Raw genomic sequence first — 16,996 nt, 5'->3', positions numbered from 1 at the left:
GGTGAGAAACGGAGCAAACAACCCGTGGAAGCTGCGGGGCTGTTGGCACCCTCCGGCTGCCCAGCGATCCCGGCTGGATACTGCTTGTCTGATATCAAGGACAAAGGCCAGGCTGTCACAGCAGCAGCGTGGCTTCTCCTGGCAACCAATCCCGATAACCTGGAGCAGAAAAACACGGATCTTATCAGCACCAGGAGCTGTGCTGGGGAAAACAAGTCTGTGCCATGCCCAATTCCTTCCCCCGGGACCCACCCAGTGCTCAGTGAGTCACCTCAGGGCCCATTTTCGCTCTGTGGCTTTGGAAGTGGGTTATTCCGAGGCCAAGTGTTAGTCACACTGTCCTGACCATCTCTTTCTCCTGACTAGGAGCTCCGGGAAAAGCGATGGATCCTGCCACTCTCCCTATCCATCCACCTTCAGCAGATCCTCTGCTGAACGAGGGTCAGAGGTCCCATGGGAAAGCAGCGTGGAGGGGGATAAATGCCTTGAATAATAGCTTAGTGGGGCAGGAGGTCGCCCAGAACTCCTGGCGATTTCTCTCCTGATTTTCTTGCTTTTGAAGGCGATCTGACATTGGGAAATTTTGCTTTTTACAAGTGAAAATCCCACAGTGTTCCCAACCCCCAGATCCATCCAGGGGTGCTGCTGGTGTGAGAACAGTTCCTGGAGGAAGTCTGACCCCCGAGGGAATACTGGCAGCAGAGAGTGGGGAGGGCTTGCCATCGGATGGAGGGCAGCGGGGGAAAGGGCAGCACTGACTGACAAGTCTGGAGGAATTCAGGGAGGATTCGGGATGTGAAACATGCCTTGGATCATATCCTTGACAAGTTCCTTGGCGTGAGGCTCCAAGGCCCTTTGGCTTTGCAGGAATGTGTCCAAGCAGCCCTAGGCTGAGAACGGTTTCCTTGGAAAGGCACACACCGATGGGAACCGGAGAGGGAGAGTGTAAACATGGCTCAGACAGGAACGACAGCACAGAGCTAAGGGGTCAAGTATCCCATGGCAGAGAGAGCGGAAAAAGCCTTTCACCTAATTAGAGCAAATCCCTAATTCTCCGTTAACCCATAACCTTTTTCCTAGTGGGAGACAATGGGGACCAGAGGAAAAAAGGCGCAATTCCTCCATTCTGCACCAAAACACAGAATAATTCTCTCTCAAGGAGGAATTCTGTCCTGTGGTTTGGCAGGAGAACAGTTTATGCCCCACAGTTTATCCACGCCTTATCGGTTTATACGATCAGGTGTGAATTAACTCTGGGGGAAGGAGGCAATGGAAGGGCAGGAAAAGTGCCAGGAACACTTGGACAAACAACCTCTGAAGGACAACTCCCAACAAAAACACCTCCCTGTTCCTCGTCAGGGTGGGAAGCCCCCCCATTTCCTGTGCTCCAGTGCTGGGTTGCTCCATGGACATTGTTCTCCTGTTTCCTCTGCTTCCAGCATTTTCCTGAGCTGGGAAAGCACTAAGGCTGGGGGGAAAAAAAGTGGGGGAAGGACCCAGTTCCTGTCCTGGAGTAATGCTGATTCAGGGAGTGAAATCTGAGGGTTTCTTGGAAGCCAAAGTCTCTTGGAGGGGTTGCAGGGGAGGCAAAATGCTGTCCTACTCTCCACATACCAGCTGGAAGACAGGGCTATAATTTCTGGAATGGATGTGGGTGTTCACTGCACCTCGGATCAATGTTTGGGAGGGATATTTTGGGGAAAAAGGAGTGGGAAGTGTCCCCAAAATGGAGTGGGAAGCAATAGAGGCGGTGGAAACACTCCCACAAACACACCAGGAGGAGGGAGGGAACCCCCGAATTCAGGGGGTTTTGATGCTGAACCCGCAAGCCCACCCTTATTTACCCCAAATAACGGGGAAAGTGTATGGCGGGTGAGAAAGGGGGCCCTGAACCAGTTGAAGGGACTCCAGGGGATGAGGGCCTTGGAAGCAGCAGAGACGGGAAAATCCTCCCCAGAGAAGCTCGATCAGTCACGTTCGATTCCGTACCCCAAATCCGCCTTTATTTATTCGAGTTAACAAGGGGGGGGTTCACCGGGGGGGCTGAAGGTACCCCGGGGGATGGACAGTGGAGGCGCCCCCAGGCTGTCCTGGAGGGCCACAAAGTAGTCTGAGGAAGGAGGTGAAGGGGACCCCCCCTCTCCCCTCAGGGCCCGGCCCGGCCGCTCCCAGTTCGCCCAGTACAACACAACCCGTCCCAATCTGGGAGCCGCACCCCCCTTCGCCCTGAGCCTGGGAACATGACATCGTGTTCCGCGCTCGCCATTGGCCACAGCCGCCGCCCGTCCCCGCTCTCCATTGGCCCTCCGCGCTGTCACTCCGCCTCCGTCCTGCCCGCCCCATTGAACACGCGCGGCTTTCCTTCACACGCTGTCCACGCTCCGCAGCCGCTGCTCTGATTGGTCGGCGCTGCCGTAAACAAGTCAAGGGCGGCCAATGGGCGCGCTGATCACGCGAGCAGCACGCCTGGCCACGCGCCCTCAGCGTGGAAGCCCCGGCAGCAACAGGCGCGGGCGGAGTGGGCGGGGTTCCCGAGCCTATAAAAGGCGGAGGCGGCGGCGGCGCTCGCAGATCGCTGAGGTTGCGGGGTGGGGCGGCCTGTGGGGATTTCGGAGCGCCTCCGAACAAAAGCGTTCGATCGCTTTTTTGACCCAGACTTGCCTGGCCGGGCAGTTTTTGTTGCTCCACGGGGATAAAGCTCTGCAGCTGTTCCTTTGTGCGTCCCCGTGCTTCCCGAGCCATGGTGATGTTCAAGAAGGTGAAGAGCTTCATGGTGGCCTTCAGCGAGCCAGACAAGATCTATTGCAGCGGGGACAAGGTGGCTGGGCGTGTGCTGGTGGAAGTGGCCGAGGTGACCCGTGTCAGCGCCGTCAAGGTGTTGGCATGCGGCGTGGCCAGGGTGACCTGGGCCAAGGGCCCGGCCCAGTGCCGGCAGGAGATGGAGTACCTGCGCTTCGAGGATGTGCTGGCACTTGAGGAGCAGCCCACGGGTGAGGGCACGGGGCTGCAGTGGGAGCAAGGGTTGCCTTAAACAGCGGTTCATAACCCCAACCCTGACCCAGGCTTGGCCACATGGGTGGTGTGGTGGGACTGGATGGTGGCAGAAGGTTTGGTAGGGGACAAAGAGATGGGGGTACTCTTGGGATTGGCCACATGGGTGGTGTGGGTCCCAGTGGAGCCCCTTGATCACCAGGACAGAGTTGATGCTGTGTCCAGAGTCTGGAAAAATTACCAAATCTAGGAAAACTAAGAAACACGGGAAGGTTTGGCCAAGTCAAGTCGAAGTTCGGGAGCTAAAGGACAAAATCAGAGCCTGGGGAGCTCCTGTGGTGTGTTTTGACTCCACAGGGGTTGGTAACATTGCTGGCATAGTCAGGGAGGGGCACAGGATCACACCCTGGGGCTGGAGCTGGGAGATAAAGGGGCGCTGGAGGTGGGGTGGAGCCAGTGAGACACTGTTCTGCCCTGGGGGCTTGGGGTGTTGGTGAGGTGAAGGGAGCAGCATGGAGAGAACACGGGGTTCCCAGGGTGTGGACAGGTGTTATCTAATGCTCTTACAACTGAGGATCATCCTGGAGCTCCATCTGATGTTTCCCTCCCCTTCTGTTCTCCAGATGAGGACGGCTCTGTCATCCTGAGACCTGGGAACAAGTACGAGTACAAATTTGGCTTCGAGCTGCCCCAAGGGTGAGTATGAGGCAGCACCTGCCACTGGGGATGGAATTAAATTGGAAAACCCATGTTTTGGCTCTGGAGTGATCCTTTGCATGTCTGTAGGCCACTGGGCACCACGTTCAAGGGGAAGTATGGCTCCGTGGATTACTGGGTGAAAGCGTCTCTGGAGCGTCCGGCCTGCCCCACACAGCAGATCAAAAAACGCTTTGAGGTGATGGATCCTGTGGACGTGAACACGCCGGAATTGCTGGTGAGCCCTGAGTTCTCCAGAGGCTTGGGAGAAAAGCCCTTGGGGAGGGTCAGCCCAACCTAGTGGCATCCAGGTGTCTTTAATCGGATCTGGGCTGAGTGGCTTTAAAGGTGGGATTAAGGACTTCTGGATAATTCCAGAAACTGACACTGGGTGGGGCGTGTTCTGTACTCCAGGGGAGTTTGAGGGTTGGTTGCAGAAAGGGGAGGAAGGAGGAGTGGAGGGTGGAAAGGACAGGATGAGGCCAGCATGCGATCGTTCCCTCTCTCTGCAGTCTCCAGTTGCGGCCAAGAAAGAGAAGAAAGTGTCATGTATGTTCATCCCAGACGGACGTGTATCTGTCAGTGCCCAGATTGACAGGAAGGGCTTCTGTGAAGGTGAGGATTGCTGGGAACAGGGAACTGGGAGCAGGGGAAACAGTTAAGGAGACCCCCAACATCACTGACATCTGGGTCCTTCCCTCGGCAGGCGATGAGATCTGTATCAATGCAGATTTTGAGAACACCTGCTCACGCATCGTGGTGCCCAAGGCGGCCATCGTGGCCAAGCACACATACCTGGCCAATGGCCAGACCAAGGTCTTCTCCCAGAAACTCTCCTGCGTTCGTGGCAATCACATCATCTCTGGTACCTCCGAATCCTGGCGTGGCAAAACCATCCGTGTGCGGAAGCTCAAACCCTCTATCCTGGGCTGCAACATCCTCCGTGTGGAATATTTCCTGCAGGTGAGTGGGGGATCCCCTCATCCTCCCCCTCATCTTCCTCCTTATCGCTGGGGGTTTTGATCTGGTCCCAAACACCCCTAAATCCTGCTCTCCTTCAGATCTACGTCAGTGTCCCAGGCTCCAAGAAAATCATCCTGGAGCTGCCGCTGGTCATTGGGAGTCGCTCGGGCATTGGGAGCCGCAGCTCCAGCATGGCCAGTCAGACAAGTTCTGAGATGAGCTGGGTGGACCTGAACCTCCCGGATGCTCCAGAGGGTGAGTGGAGTGGGATCCACAGGGTGGGATCCCTGGGTGGTGCGATCACAGTGTGGAGAGCCCCTCAGTGGCTTGGGGGCCACACACAGGTGAGCTCACAAATCCCACCCTGCATCCTCACAGCCCCCCCGTGCTACTTGGACATTGTTCCCGAGGATCACCGGCTGGAAAGCCCCACCACGCCGCTCCTGGATGATCCTGATGGATTTGACAGCCCCATCTTCATGTATGCGCCCGAGTTCAAGTTCATGCCCCCCCCCACCTACACGGAGGTGAGCGTGGCACCAGCACGGGATGGGCCGGGTGGATCTGGGATCACCTGCCTGGATCCCTCACCTGCTTCCTGCTCCATCGCCCAGGTGGATCCCTGTGTTGCCAACAACAATGTCCAGTGAGCACCACACCCGGCGGGTTGCTCCCACTTTCTGGACTTGGCTCTATGTGCCACACGCCTGCAGCATGTCTGGCCCCATACACCTGGAGGGGACGTGCTCCCGAGGAACTGCCACATTCCTGAGGAACTGCTGCATTCTCCAGGAACCACTGTTCCAGGCCCTTGCCAGGCACCCGAACCTTGTGGAAAACCGCGGTGCTCTGAGCCGGCAGAGAACACTCAAGGACTGGGGGGAGACAAAGTAGATCCGGCTGGAAAACCTCAGCTGTCGTGGCTGTTGGGACACACTGCCTGTCCTTGCCCTGTCACGACGTGTGGTGACAGGCAGGAGATTCTGGTTTTAACTAATTCCGTCCTAATTCTGTAACTCTGGGTGCTGCTCTGGCTGCCCTGCACTCCTGCCAAGGGAGGAGGGGGACACTGTGACATCATGGATCCCTCCTGTCGCGACACAAACCGATTATTGCGACCAGCGCCTTTTGTACTCTTTGGTTTTGTACATATTATTGGGGGGGGGAGGGAAAGCACAAAAATGCAAATTTTGTACCTTTTTGTGGCCCCTGGGGGGCAAAATTTGTAATAAATGAATGAAATGGTTCCTCTATCTCATGTCTTTCTTGGGGGTGGGAGGGTGGCAGAAACCCCCTTGCAGTGGGGGTTGACCTTACTTTCCCAATTTGTTTTTTTCTGGGAGCAGCCTGGGGAGGGGTCTCGTGGTTTTCCAGGGCAAAAAAGCCAAAAGATGAGCAAGAAAAGTGGTACAAAGAGGGGAAACTGGGGCACAGAGCGATTAAAACAGGCTGAGGAATACAAAGCGGGGAAACTGAGGCAGGCGTGGGACTACTGCTGTGTCTGCCTTTTTTTGGCACTGCTGTAGGAGTCCCTCCGGCTCATTTTTGGGATGTGGGTGAAAGGTGCTGGTGTCCAAGAACAAGGCCGTGACCTTGGCTCTGCTTCTTGCCCTCTCTCCCACTGGAGCCCCCCTCGAAACTGCTGTTGCTCCCTCGCTGGCCTCCCTAGCCTTACCCCCATCCGTGCCTCAATTTTCCTTTGGAGCTCAAGCCATTCTGGCTCCTGGCCAAGGAGGCGAAGGGTCATCGTACTCTAGGCCAGGAATGGGTTGGGCCGAGTCTGCAGGAAGGCGGGGGCACAGGCAGCCCAAGCTCCCCGCCGGCAAAAGTTAGGGAGAAACTGCCAGTCCTCGGCTGGAGACCCTACAGTAACACTCCCCTGAAAGAGTTGATTTTCTCCCCTGGAAAAGGCTCTGGAGGAGCCAGCACCACCCCCAAGCTCCCCCCGCCCGTGGGGGCTGAACCCTGCACTCATTCTGCCCCCCTCCCCAGTTTTACAGCTCTAATTAAACTAATTAAGGCCATAAACCTCCCGCACCGTTCCTCTGCCTGGCCTTTGTGCCAGAGCAGCTCTGGAGCAGGATCCACACAGATCTGGGAGTTCAGCCTGACCCTCCCTGGTTTTTGGGGACCCTCTCCAGGGCAGCTCCCTAGCTCTTGGCCTGTGGTCTGTGCTGGCTCCGGAGCTTCCTGATGAGTTCCAACCGGGCCAAAGGGCCTGGAGTAAATTTGGAACAGTGGCAGAGGAGCAGTCAGAGCCTCCAGGATTGGAGTGGGGTGGAAATACGGGATGGGAACAGGATGGAAGCATGAGGGACCCATGGAAGTGGGACAGGCCCCACGGTACCAGGAAAACTAAAGCACGCGGCCGATGAGGGTGACGTATATCCAGGCGATTTGGGCACCTCGCTCAGTCCCAAATCCTTCCCCAGGCGGGGGGGAGGCAGAACCCACCCCTGAAAGCACTGGGGGCTACAGATGGGAGTCCCATGGTTCCCACAGACACCTGGAAAAAGGGGAGAAAGAGGGAAACAGGGATAAAAAGGGGGCTGGCATGGGGGCAGCTGGAAGTCCACAACTGCTGGAATGTTCGTGGCCTCAAACAGGAACCAGCCGGAGGGGATGGGGGGGGGGGAAGGGGAACAGCATGTGATGCTCATGTGAGCAGCCCCCGCCCCTGGCCCGCAGTAGAGACACAATCTCCTCCAAGAAAACACTCATTCCTCCTAAAAAAACCCCACATTGCCCTCCCTCCCCCAAAACACCTTCCCCGACCAAACACCTTTATCAAGAAAATACTCCCCCCACCAAAAGCCATCTTTCCCCACCAAAAACAATGACCTCTCCCCTCAAAAAACTTCGCCCCAACCCCCCTTTTCCCTCACTCCAAAACCTCAACCCCAAAAAAACCCTACATTTCCCTCTCCCCAAATCCACCTCATCCCCTAAAATCCATATTATTAAAAAAATACACCTTGCTCCTCCAAAGAAAACCTCCCACACAATAAACCAAACTTTCCTGCTTCAAAAATGCACCTTCCACCGAAAAATACCTTTTCCTCCCCAAAAATACATCTTTCACCCTAAAAAGCCATCTTGACCCACAAGAAGATACATTTCCCTCCACAAAACTATACCTTAACTCCCCAAAAAATCCACCTTCCCACCCCCAAAAAAAACCTTTTTCAAAAATATACCTTTCTCCCCCCAAAAAACTCTTATCTCCTGAGAATTTTTCCACCCCAAAAAACCACCTTCCCCTCCCCATAAAACCTTTCCTCCCAAAATACCACCTTTTCCTTCTTCAAAGAAACACATTTTCTACCTCAAAAAAGCACCTTTCATCTCCCAAAACCCCCTTTCCCCCCTTATAGTCCTTCCTTGCCCCGGTAACCCACTTATCCAACCCCCCCACGCAAAAAGCACCCGGAGCTGAGCCACAAATACCAAAATCCACTTCAATCCACGCAAAATTTGTTTTAAAAAGCTGCTGTAAAAGGCATGGGGGTGGTCAAAGGGGTGCCAGGGCACGTTTGAGGACCCCCCATCACACCAAAACCCACACCGAAAAGAACGACCCCCGGTCCCGCTCAGGAGGGTCCCGCCCCACGCTCCGCGCCTGGACCGCCGGCGCCACCTGGTGGTGGTTCGGAGGATGACGGGCGGACTGGAGACCCTGCTGCCCCACGCGGGAGGGCGATAGGAGATCCCAACGCCCCCGAGGGATAAGAGAGTTTCTGCTTCCAGGTGGTGGGGTGAGGGGGTCCGCAGTGTCCTGTGGGTGAGTCAAGGGGTCCCTGCTGCGCCAGGAGTGTGAGGGAGTCCCCACTCTCAGGGTTCCCCTCAGCCTGGGGATGCATCCTATTGCGGGTTCTCGGAGTCAGTACACTGCTTCATCACCATTATCATCGCTGTCAGGGCCAAAGCTCTCCCCATTATCAAAGTAGGACAGGACGTAGTCGGTCTCCTGTGGGGGGAAACAGTGGGAACACGGTGGCACCTGGGGATGTCCCCACACCATCAACCTCCCCAAGGTTCTCCCCTTCCGACCTCTTCGTGCTCCTCCTCATCGTACTCCTCCTCCTCCTCCTCCTTTCCCTCTTCTTCCTCCTCCTTCTCCTCTTCCTCCTCTGATGTCACCTCCTCCTCCTTCTTCTCCAGGCTCTGGGTGGGTCAGGGGAGTGTTACCAGGGAGAGACAAGCCAAAATCCAGCCAGTGGGGACACCCCCACCTTCACCTCCCTACCTCCAGCTTCTTAATAGTCTCCTCCTTGTCGAGTGCCACGTATTTCTTGGGGACGAGGGAAGTGGTCCCTGGGGTGGGCACAGGGGATTATCAGTCCCCGGGGGGGAAAAGAAGGGACACATGGGTAAGGGCAGGAAGGAGTCACTCACTGCCTTTCCGTAGCCGCCGCACCCTGATCTTCAGCTCCCGTGGGAGCCGCCTCCAGTCTGCGGGGTAAAATGGGGCAAACTGGGAGGTTGGTCAGCCCCCCAGTCAACCCTAAAGCCCCACCTCTCCTTCCAGGGCCTCTCCGGTGTCCCCGCACCTGGGTTCCAGTCGATGGCGCTGTCCACAGGGCTGGAGAGCTGGTACTTGTCTGAGTAGCGCTCAATGTCTGTGGGAGAAGCAGGAGGGAACGTGGGGGAACACGCTGGGGGGGCTTAGGGGACATCCATCCCTGGGGACACCTGTGGGAATCACATGGGGATGGTTGATGGCACGAGGTGGTACAGATGGGGGGAATAAAATGGGGGGAGAAGAAACAAAATGGGAGGGCTAGGGGGTCCCAGCCTCGTGGGGTGGGGGGTGAGAGGGCTGAGAGCGCTGGAAAGGCCATGGAGCAGCAGGGTGGAGGGGACAATGGGGATTGGGATAGGCTCCCTTTCAAACCCCTTCCCACGCCTCCTCCTCACAGGGGGCATACAGGAGAGTCAAGATTCAATCACCCTCCTTCCCCGTACCTCTACGGGGTGCCCCCGGTTTGACGAAGTAGGGGAGCCCCCTCATCGCCCTGCGCAGCTCCTGTTTCAGGGCCAGCATGTACTCGCCCTCCTCGCCCCCGGGCAGGGGCGCGGCGCGGCGCTCCAGGGCCTGGGTCAGGGGCACGGATGTGATGAGTGTGTCAGTGCTCGACCCCCGAGGGGCCTCCGGACCCCCAAACCCCCGGAGAACTCACCGGGAAGAGGGGCGAGGGCTGCAGCGTGGGCGGGGGCAGCGCGTCCCCCTTCCCGATCCCCACGGCCTCCACGTTGAACGTCATCTGCCCCCGGCCCCGGCCGCGGCCACGGCCCGCCATGCTGAGCCCCAGGGGCCGCTGGGGACAAGCTTGGCACGGTGACACCTCCATCCGGCTCTCTCCTGCCCGCTCCCGGTGATGCCCCAAGTCCCGTCCTTGTCTTTTCCCTCCCCGCCGTCCCGCTCCCCAGCCCAGTTTCTACCTTGGTCCGGTCACGGTGCCTCTCTCACTCGATCCCGGTCCCGGCTCCCGGTCCCCCAGGCCTGCTTATCCCCCGTCCCGGCTCCTGGTCCCGGGCCTGATCCAGGTCCCGGCGTTCCCTCACACTCCCGGTTCCACCCCGTTCTCGGTCCCGGTGCACTCCAGTGTCGGTTCTTTCCCTCCCGAAAACCGGTCCCGGCCCTGATCCCAGCGCCGGTGTGTCCCCCTGGTTCCTGTTCCCGTACTCCCCATTCCTGTCCCGCTGTCGCGTCTCTGTGCACCACCCAGTTCCGACGGCCACCCCTGGTGGTCCCCGGTGTCGGTCCCCGTCTCAATCCCCGTTCCTGGGTCCTCCCGGTCGCCCTCCCGGTCCCGATGTCCGCCTCGTACCCCCGGTCCCGGCGCTGATCCCCACGCCGCTCCCACCCCGCGCAAGCGCAATCACTCCACGTGTGCACGCGGCCACGCCCCGCGCAGAGGGGGCGGTGCTTGGGCGGGAGCCCCGCGCTGATTGGTGAGTCAGGGCGAGGGGCTGGGCCGAGAGAGGGATCAATGGAGGGACGGGGGGCGCGGGGTGGGAAAAGAGGGATGGAAGGAGGTAAGAAAAGGGGGATCAAAAGGTCCCTCGGGCCCGGACGCCCCCAGCCCCTCTGCCCTGGGGTAGCTCAGCTCCCCTGTATAGGGTCACCCTGGCCCCCAGCCCCGCTGTGCTGTGCCCTCCAGTCCCGCTGCCCCACGGCCCCCAGCCCCGCTGTGCTGTGCCCCCCAGTCCTGCTGCCCCACGGCCTCCAGCCCTACTATTTTTGGAACCCCCGGGCTCGCTGCCCCCTGGCCTCCCCAGTGTCTGATGCTCCACGGCATTCAGCCCCCCTGCTCAGCGACCCCCGGTCCCGCTACACCATGGCCCTTAGTCCTCCTGGACTGTCACCCCAGTCCCCATGTCCCACGGGCCTCCAACAGCCTCCTGTGCGCCCCAGCCCCTGGTCCCCCCTCCTCACTCCCACGCAGGGCCGGGCGCTGGATGCGCCGTGGGTGATTCATCCTACTTCAGCCCCCCCGCGCCGGCAGCTGCCAAAAATAGCGCTGCAGGAGGGGGGGGACCCTCTACATCACCTCCCGCCCCCCCCCCGCCTCACCGGCGGCAGGCCGGTATGGCGGCCACGGGCCGCCGTCCCCGACATCCCCATCCCTGGGGCCGTGGGAACCGGGACCCGGAGCGGAGGGACCCCACGCTCTGGTTGCCACGGTAAAATGGGGATGGAATTGGGCTGGATGGAGGGTCCCCGCTGTGGGGTGTCCCCAGAGCGTGGGGGGGTGACGGGACAGCCCCCAGGCCCGGGCTCGGGGGTCTCTCACTGAGCGGACTGAGGGCACTGTGAAGGTGGTGGATTCTCCCCCATTTTCCCGGCTGGTCGGAGCGGGATAAGCGGCCGTCGCCATGGGAACCGTGCAGGCGGGGATGGGGTGTGGGTAGGGATCAGGGTACCGGCAGGGATGAGGGTACAGGCAGGGTATAGGAGTACAGGTAGAAATGGGGTTGTAGGCAGGGGAAACAGGTGGGGCAAAGGGAGGAGAGGGAAGAGGGTGAGGAAGGGGTGCAGGAAGGGATTTGAGGAATGTGAGAGGAACTGCCAGCAGGGGCAGGTGGGGTTTGTGGGTGCAGGCAGGGGGTACGGGGGTGAGGGACACAGGCTGGGGGTCTTGGCCTCGCGGGAACCCTCCCTTGCTGGGGAAACTGAGGCGGGGGGGTAACACCCCATCCTGGGAGACTCCAGGGTCTCACCCTGTGCTCATCCTGGGAATCCCAGGGGGAGTCTGACCCTGTGCCCATTCCGGGGGACTCGGGGATCTCACCCCGCGTCCTGTCCCCTTGCAGTGAGCGAGCGCCACCCCTGTCCCTGCACTCCGTCCTGCGAGCCCGACCATGCCCAGCCCTGTCCGCCGCCCCCCCAGCGCCGCGGTGCCACTGGGACTCCCAATGATGCCGGCGGAGGGTTCGGCGCTGCTGCGCGCCGTATCCCAAGGGAAATTCCGCCTGACCCGGCTGCTGCTGGAGGGTGGAGCCTATATCAACGAAGGCAATGCCGCGGGCACGACGCCGCTGATGGCAGCGTGCTGTGCTGGCTACGCCGACCCGCCCGAGCAGCCACGGATGGTCCAGTACCTTCTAGAGAACGGCGCCGATCCCAACATTCCCGACAAATCCGGGAAGACGGCGCTCATGCACGCCTGCGCCGAGCGAGCCGGGCCGGCCGTGGCCGCCATCCTGCTGGCCCACGGCGCCGACCCCAGCGCCCGGGATTATGCGGGCGGCTCCGCGCTGGTTTACGCCTTGGAGCGCGGGGACCGGGAGACGCTGCAGGTGCTGCTGGACGCATGTCGGGAGCGCGGGCGCGACGTCATCATCATCACCTCGGCCACGTCGCCCCGCGGCACCAAGACCACCCGGCAGTACCTGAACTCGCCCCCGTCGCCCGCCCTCTGCGCGTCCCCCTCTCAGGTGCAGGTGCGGGCGGCGGCGTCGCCGGGTGCCAGCGCGAGGGACGAGGAGCGCGACGTGTTCCGCTTCCCGCCCGCGGCTCCAGGTGCTGCTCCAGAACCGTCCCGCGCCGGGCCCAAGAGGCAACTGAAGAGGCTTAACTCAGAGCCATGGGGGCTGGTGGTGCCGGGGGTGGAGGGGATGCGGGGGCACTGCGAGGAGACACAGGGAAGATTGGAGGGGACAGAGAGACCCCCAGAGGGAGCACGGAGGATCTTAGATGAGATATGGGGACCCCTGGAGGGGACACGGAGACCCTTGGAGGGGACACGAGGCCCCTCAGAAGGTTCGTGGGGGTCCCCTGAGGGCCCACGGGGGCCCCGGGAAGGGACGTCGGCCCCCCCAGAGCGGCTGGCGGTGGGGCTGGAGGGGCTGCGGTTGCGCCCACGCCGGCACAGCGTGGAGGGGCGCGAGGTCTCAGGGCTACCAGGAGTCACCTGGGCGGAACGGGTGCCCCCCGTCCCCACCCCGGGGCGTTGGGCACCAGCCCCCGATCCCCCACGGGGCAAACCCCTGTGTCGGGACCTCCCCAATCCTGAGCTAGCCATCCCCGGGCTGCTCCGGCAGCCGGCTGGGCTGCTGGACCGCCGCGGCTCTGAAACGCTTCCCCTGGAGCCCCCTGGGCCAGGCCGGGCTGGGCTGCTCCCCCCGCTGCCCCCCCGAGCACTGCTCCGCCGGCATTCCATGCAGCCGGAGGCCCTGCGGCATCTCAGGGCCTTCTGCGGGGGGCTGGGTCCCGACCCTGGCTCTTAGGGACCCCTCCAGGGATATGGCAGCCCCCCAAGCCCAGGACACCTTCGGGAAGGCCTCACCCTGGGCAGTGGCATCGTTTGCTCTGAACCCTTCTGAGGGTCAACTCTACCATCCCTCTGTCAGCACAAACTCTGCTCGATCCTGAATTTGGGGAGCTGGTGGGTGCATTCTCAACTCCCAGGCCTCCCCATTATCCTCCTCCTGCTCCTGCCTCATCCTCCCAGCAGCTTTTTCCCTCAGACCCATCACTGGGGGTCCTCAGTCTGGCAATAAAGACCCCGGTGTAGCTCAGTGGCTCTGACGGGGGGAGGGGGGGGGGGAGGGGTGGGCACATCTGTGGGCTTGGGGACATAGGGGACAGCCAGGGGCACAGCAGGATGCTCACACAGCCAGACACCACCACATCTGGGCACAGGGACCCCACTGGGTCCCCCTAAGCTGCACAGCGGTTACTTCCCAATGCCAGTTGTAAGGGGAAAAAAATTGTTTTTCCAAGACCTGAGTCCTACTGCCAGGCTGGGAGAGATCCCCCGCATCCTTGGGGATCCATCAGCCTGGATGGGGAGGGTTTTTACTGAAAGGGGCATGCGAGGGGCTGGGGAGCATTAATGAAGAACAAAGAACAAGAAGACAAACTTAGACAAAATCTTGTTATTTAACAGAAAACAAGGAATTCCTGGTGGGATAAATAACACTGGGACATTTAGGGACCATTTGCTTGGGGCATGGAAAAAACTGCCGGGATGTACTGGGATACGGGGCTGGGAGGGATGCCCTCAAACCTGAGGGAACCCCCCCGCCCCCCCCTCAGAGACTGCTGCTTCCCTCATATTTGTCCTTTGAAAACAATAAAATTCCATAAAACCCGAATTTCCCCAGGGATGGAGCTGGTTTGGCTCCTTGAGGCTGTGTACAAACCCCAGTTTTCCCAGTTTCCTCCAGTCTGGACTTGGAACACAAATGGGTGGAAGTCTAGATGCATCATCGGCGGCGCCGGTCTGGACTGCGGCTCCGCCGGCGCCCACCCCTGGAAAACAGGGAAGAGGTGGGGAAGGGAAAGAGGAAAAGGGAAGGGGGTAAGGGAGAAGGAGAGAAGGGGAAAGAGGATAAGGGAACGGGGGAAGTAAAGAAAGAAGGGTGAAAAGGGAGGAGAGAGGAAAAGGAGGAAAGAGGAAAAGGGGACAAAAGGTAGGAAAAGGGTACAGAGAATAGGGGAAAGGAGGGGGAAGGAAGGAGTACAGCAGAAGAGCATTTCGGGTTGTTTATCCCTATTTTAACCCTGCCACCCCCATAATGGTGCATGGAATAGCCCCATTCCCCTAGCCAAGGGTTCCAGAGCTCCCACAGGTCCCTCCCATTCCCAGCTCCTGGAATTCCCTCACCTTCGCTTGCCCTTGGGAGGGCCCCTGACGAAGCACCAGTCAACGCTGACCGGCTGCCCCATGAGCTCCTGCCCGTTGAGACCTTCCATGGCTGCCTGCGCCTCCTTGTACGTCTCATACTCCACCAGTGTGTAGCCCTGGGATGAGATTGGATCAGGAATGGGATTGGGAATGAGCCCTGACACCAGAGGAACTCCCAGCTCAGGTTTGGGGTGCACAGACCCCCTTGACATCCCAGGTTTGGGAATGAGCCCAGACACTGGGAACCCTGAGCTCACTGCGGAGTTAGGACCAGGATGGGAATGACCCCAGGCACTGGGTGAATCCAGCTCACCACCCAACCTCCAGCTCAGTTTTGGGATGCAGGGACCTCCCAATAGCTCAGTTTTGAGGTGCACGGACCCCAGTGACCCCCAGAATTGGCTCAGTTTTGGAGTGCACCCAAAACTCCCAGGCTAGAGCATCCTCCAAGGTGAGATGGAGCCCGGGGTCCCTACAACTGCCCCCCACCTTCAAGTATCCTGTGCGCCGGTCCAAGTTCAGGTGGATGTTCTTTATCTCCCCGAATTCGGCGAATCGGTCATGCACATCCTCCTCTGTGGCCTCCTCGTGCACTCCTGTAACAAACAGGATCCAGCCCTCCACGGCTGGGCAGGAAAAGGGGGGTCACGGAGCTGGGAATGGAGCTTTCCCCTCAAAATCCGTTGCCTTGGAGAGGGGATATGAAGCCTTCATGGGTAAGATTTGGGGATTGACCAAGAGTGATCCTAGGAAGCTGGGGAAGAATCATCCCAGCATGGCCCCAGTTCGTCCTCCTTCCCATGGTGGGTCCCCAGGAAAGGGTCTGTCACGCAAAATCACTCCCTTTTCACAGCTAGGAAAGGGAGATGGAGGCCCAGAGTCCACAAATCCTGGGTGAAGTTGGGGAAAGCTCATCCCAGCAGGGCTGAACCCCAATCCAGAGCCCAGGACACCTGTCCCCCCCAACTTTTGCTCGCTTCCATGGGGAAAGTGCCCCTGGTGACACTAGGAAGGCATGGAGTTCTCAGGAAGGAGCATCTCATCCAAATTCCCCCATTCCCACCTTAGGAAGGGGATACGGAGCTGGGGTTTCCCCCTAAAATAAATCCTGGGAATGAGGGAGGGAGAAGGGATTGTCCCAGCAGGGCTGAGCCCGGAGCTGCAGAGCCCCCAGGAAGCCCTCCAGGTCCTCTCACATCTTTGTGGTCCTGGCTCATCCCCGTCCTGCTCGACGCTGTCGTAATCTTCGCGCACCCGAGCACGGGATCCTTCCTCTGGAAAGGAAGGAAAACGGGGTAAGAACGGGGCTCCCAAACTTCAGGGTCACCCAGCGCCTCCCAGAGTACCAGGGAAGGGGTTTGGGGCCTCACCTGAGCCGAAGCCACGGCCCTTCCGCTTCTTAGCCTTTTCCTTCAGCTTGTGGATGCTCTCTGGTGGGAAATGCAGGGAGGAACCGGGATCATGGAGTCAGCAGGAGCAGGGAAGCCCCCCTGGATGCACAGGGACTCCTCATCCTAGCTGGGAAGGCCTCCCCTGGTTTGGGAATGACCCCCTGGGCTAGGTAGGACCCCCTGGTACAGGCAGGGACATCCCCGGGAAAGACAGGACGGTCTCCCCATGACGGGAATGACCTCCCTCGGGCAGGACAGGACCCCCAGAATCCCTCCGGGCCAGGAATGATCCCACGAGCCGGGAATGACCCCTTACGGACAGGCATGATTCATCTCCCATGCTGGGAATGACCCTCTGAGCCAGGAACGACTCTCCAGCTCCGAGAAAGAGCCCCGTGGGAACGACAGGAACCCCCGCACCAGGCCGGGGCTGTCCATGAGGCCGACGGGGTTTGGGGGCGCGGCCTGAGGCGGCGAGGGCGGCTCCGCTGACCCGGGGCACGGTCGGATCGGTCGGCGGGGCCGCTTTGGGCTAGACAGTATCGCCCCAGCCCCGCGCTCACCGTCCCCGTCCTCGTCCATAGCGAAATCTTCTCCGCCCGCCTCATGAAGATCCAGCACGTCCGCCATCTTGCCCAGGATACCGGTGCACGCCGGGAGAGCGCCGGAAGGGCCGCCACAGTGGGAGGGCGCGTGGCGGAAGCACCCGCGCGGCCGCACCGGGACGGAAATAGCTGCGCCGCCATGCTGGTGAGGGCTCTCGGCGAGAGCGCCCCTTCAGCCATGCTGGGAAGGTCTGGCCGCCGCACTGAGACGGTC

The 16,996-nt window shown here is 60.0% G+C and overlaps 4 protein-coding genes across 5 annotated transcripts; 2 read left to right on the top strand and 2 right to left on the bottom strand.

Annotated features, from left to right (window-relative positions):
* The first annotated feature begins 2,562 nt into the window (after positions 1–2,562).
* On the top strand, positions 2,563–5,896 carry TXNIP (thioredoxin interacting protein). Of its 2 annotated transcripts, XM_066337900.1 has the most exons (8): positions 2,563–2,990; positions 3,615–3,687; positions 3,778–3,925; positions 4,200–4,302; positions 4,394–4,650; positions 4,749–4,905; positions 5,029–5,177; positions 5,265–5,896. In XM_066337900.1, exons 1-8 carry the CDS (start codon positions 2,741–2,743, stop codon positions 5,298–5,300), a joined length of 1,173 nt encoding a protein of 390 aa, XP_066193997.1. In that variant the 5' UTR covers positions 2,563–2,740; the 3' UTR covers positions 5,301–5,896. The 2 variants fall into 2 exon arrangements, with proteins under 2 accessions (XP_066193997.1, XP_066193996.1); XM_066337899.1 differs by having other exon boundaries at positions 5,029–5,896.
* Positions 5,897–8,094: 2,198 nt separating this feature from the next.
* Positions 8,095–10,171, bottom strand: POLR3GL (RNA polymerase III subunit GL). The gene is made up of 7 exons (XM_066337745.1): positions 9,831–10,171; positions 9,616–9,745; positions 9,201–9,269; positions 9,046–9,102; positions 8,897–8,964; positions 8,701–8,814; positions 8,095–8,617 (listed from the first exon to the last, which is right to left on the bottom strand). Exons 1-7 carry the CDS (start codon positions 9,999–10,001, stop codon positions 8,531–8,533), a joined length of 696 nt encoding a protein of 231 aa, XP_066193842.1. The 5' UTR covers positions 10,002–10,171; the 3' UTR covers positions 8,095–8,530.
* A 1,235-nt stretch (positions 10,172–11,406) lies between these two features.
* Positions 11,407–13,635, top strand: ANKRD34A (ankyrin repeat domain 34A). Its single transcript, XM_066338023.1, has one exon. The coding sequence runs from the start codon at positions 12,016–12,018 to the stop codon at positions 13,381–13,383; it is 1,368 nt and encodes a 455-aa protein (XP_066194120.1). The 5' UTR covers positions 11,407–12,015; the 3' UTR covers positions 13,384–13,635.
* Positions 13,636–14,019: 384 nt separating this feature from the next.
* Positions 14,020–16,888, bottom strand: RBM8A (RNA binding motif protein 8A). Its single transcript, XM_066337718.1, has 6 exons — positions 16,741–16,888; positions 16,157–16,216; positions 15,983–16,060; positions 15,276–15,412; positions 14,766–14,902; positions 14,020–14,410 (listed from the first exon to the last, which is right to left on the bottom strand). Exons 1-6 carry the CDS (start codon positions 16,805–16,807, stop codon positions 14,365–14,367), a joined length of 525 nt encoding a protein of 174 aa, XP_066193815.1. The 5' UTR covers positions 16,808–16,888; the 3' UTR covers positions 14,020–14,364.
* Between the last annotated feature and the right edge of the window lie 108 nt (positions 16,889–16,996).

This window comes from Sylvia atricapilla, chromosome 30 (genome assembly GCF_009819655.1).
Source record: "Sylvia atricapilla isolate bSylAtr1 chromosome 30, bSylAtr1.pri, whole genome shotgun sequence".
Taxonomy (NCBI): Eukaryota; Metazoa; Chordata; class Aves; order Passeriformes; family Sylviidae; genus Sylvia; species Sylvia atricapilla.
Note: the sequence above shows the minus strand (reverse complement) of the source record. Positions and strands in the feature narration are given on the sequence as shown.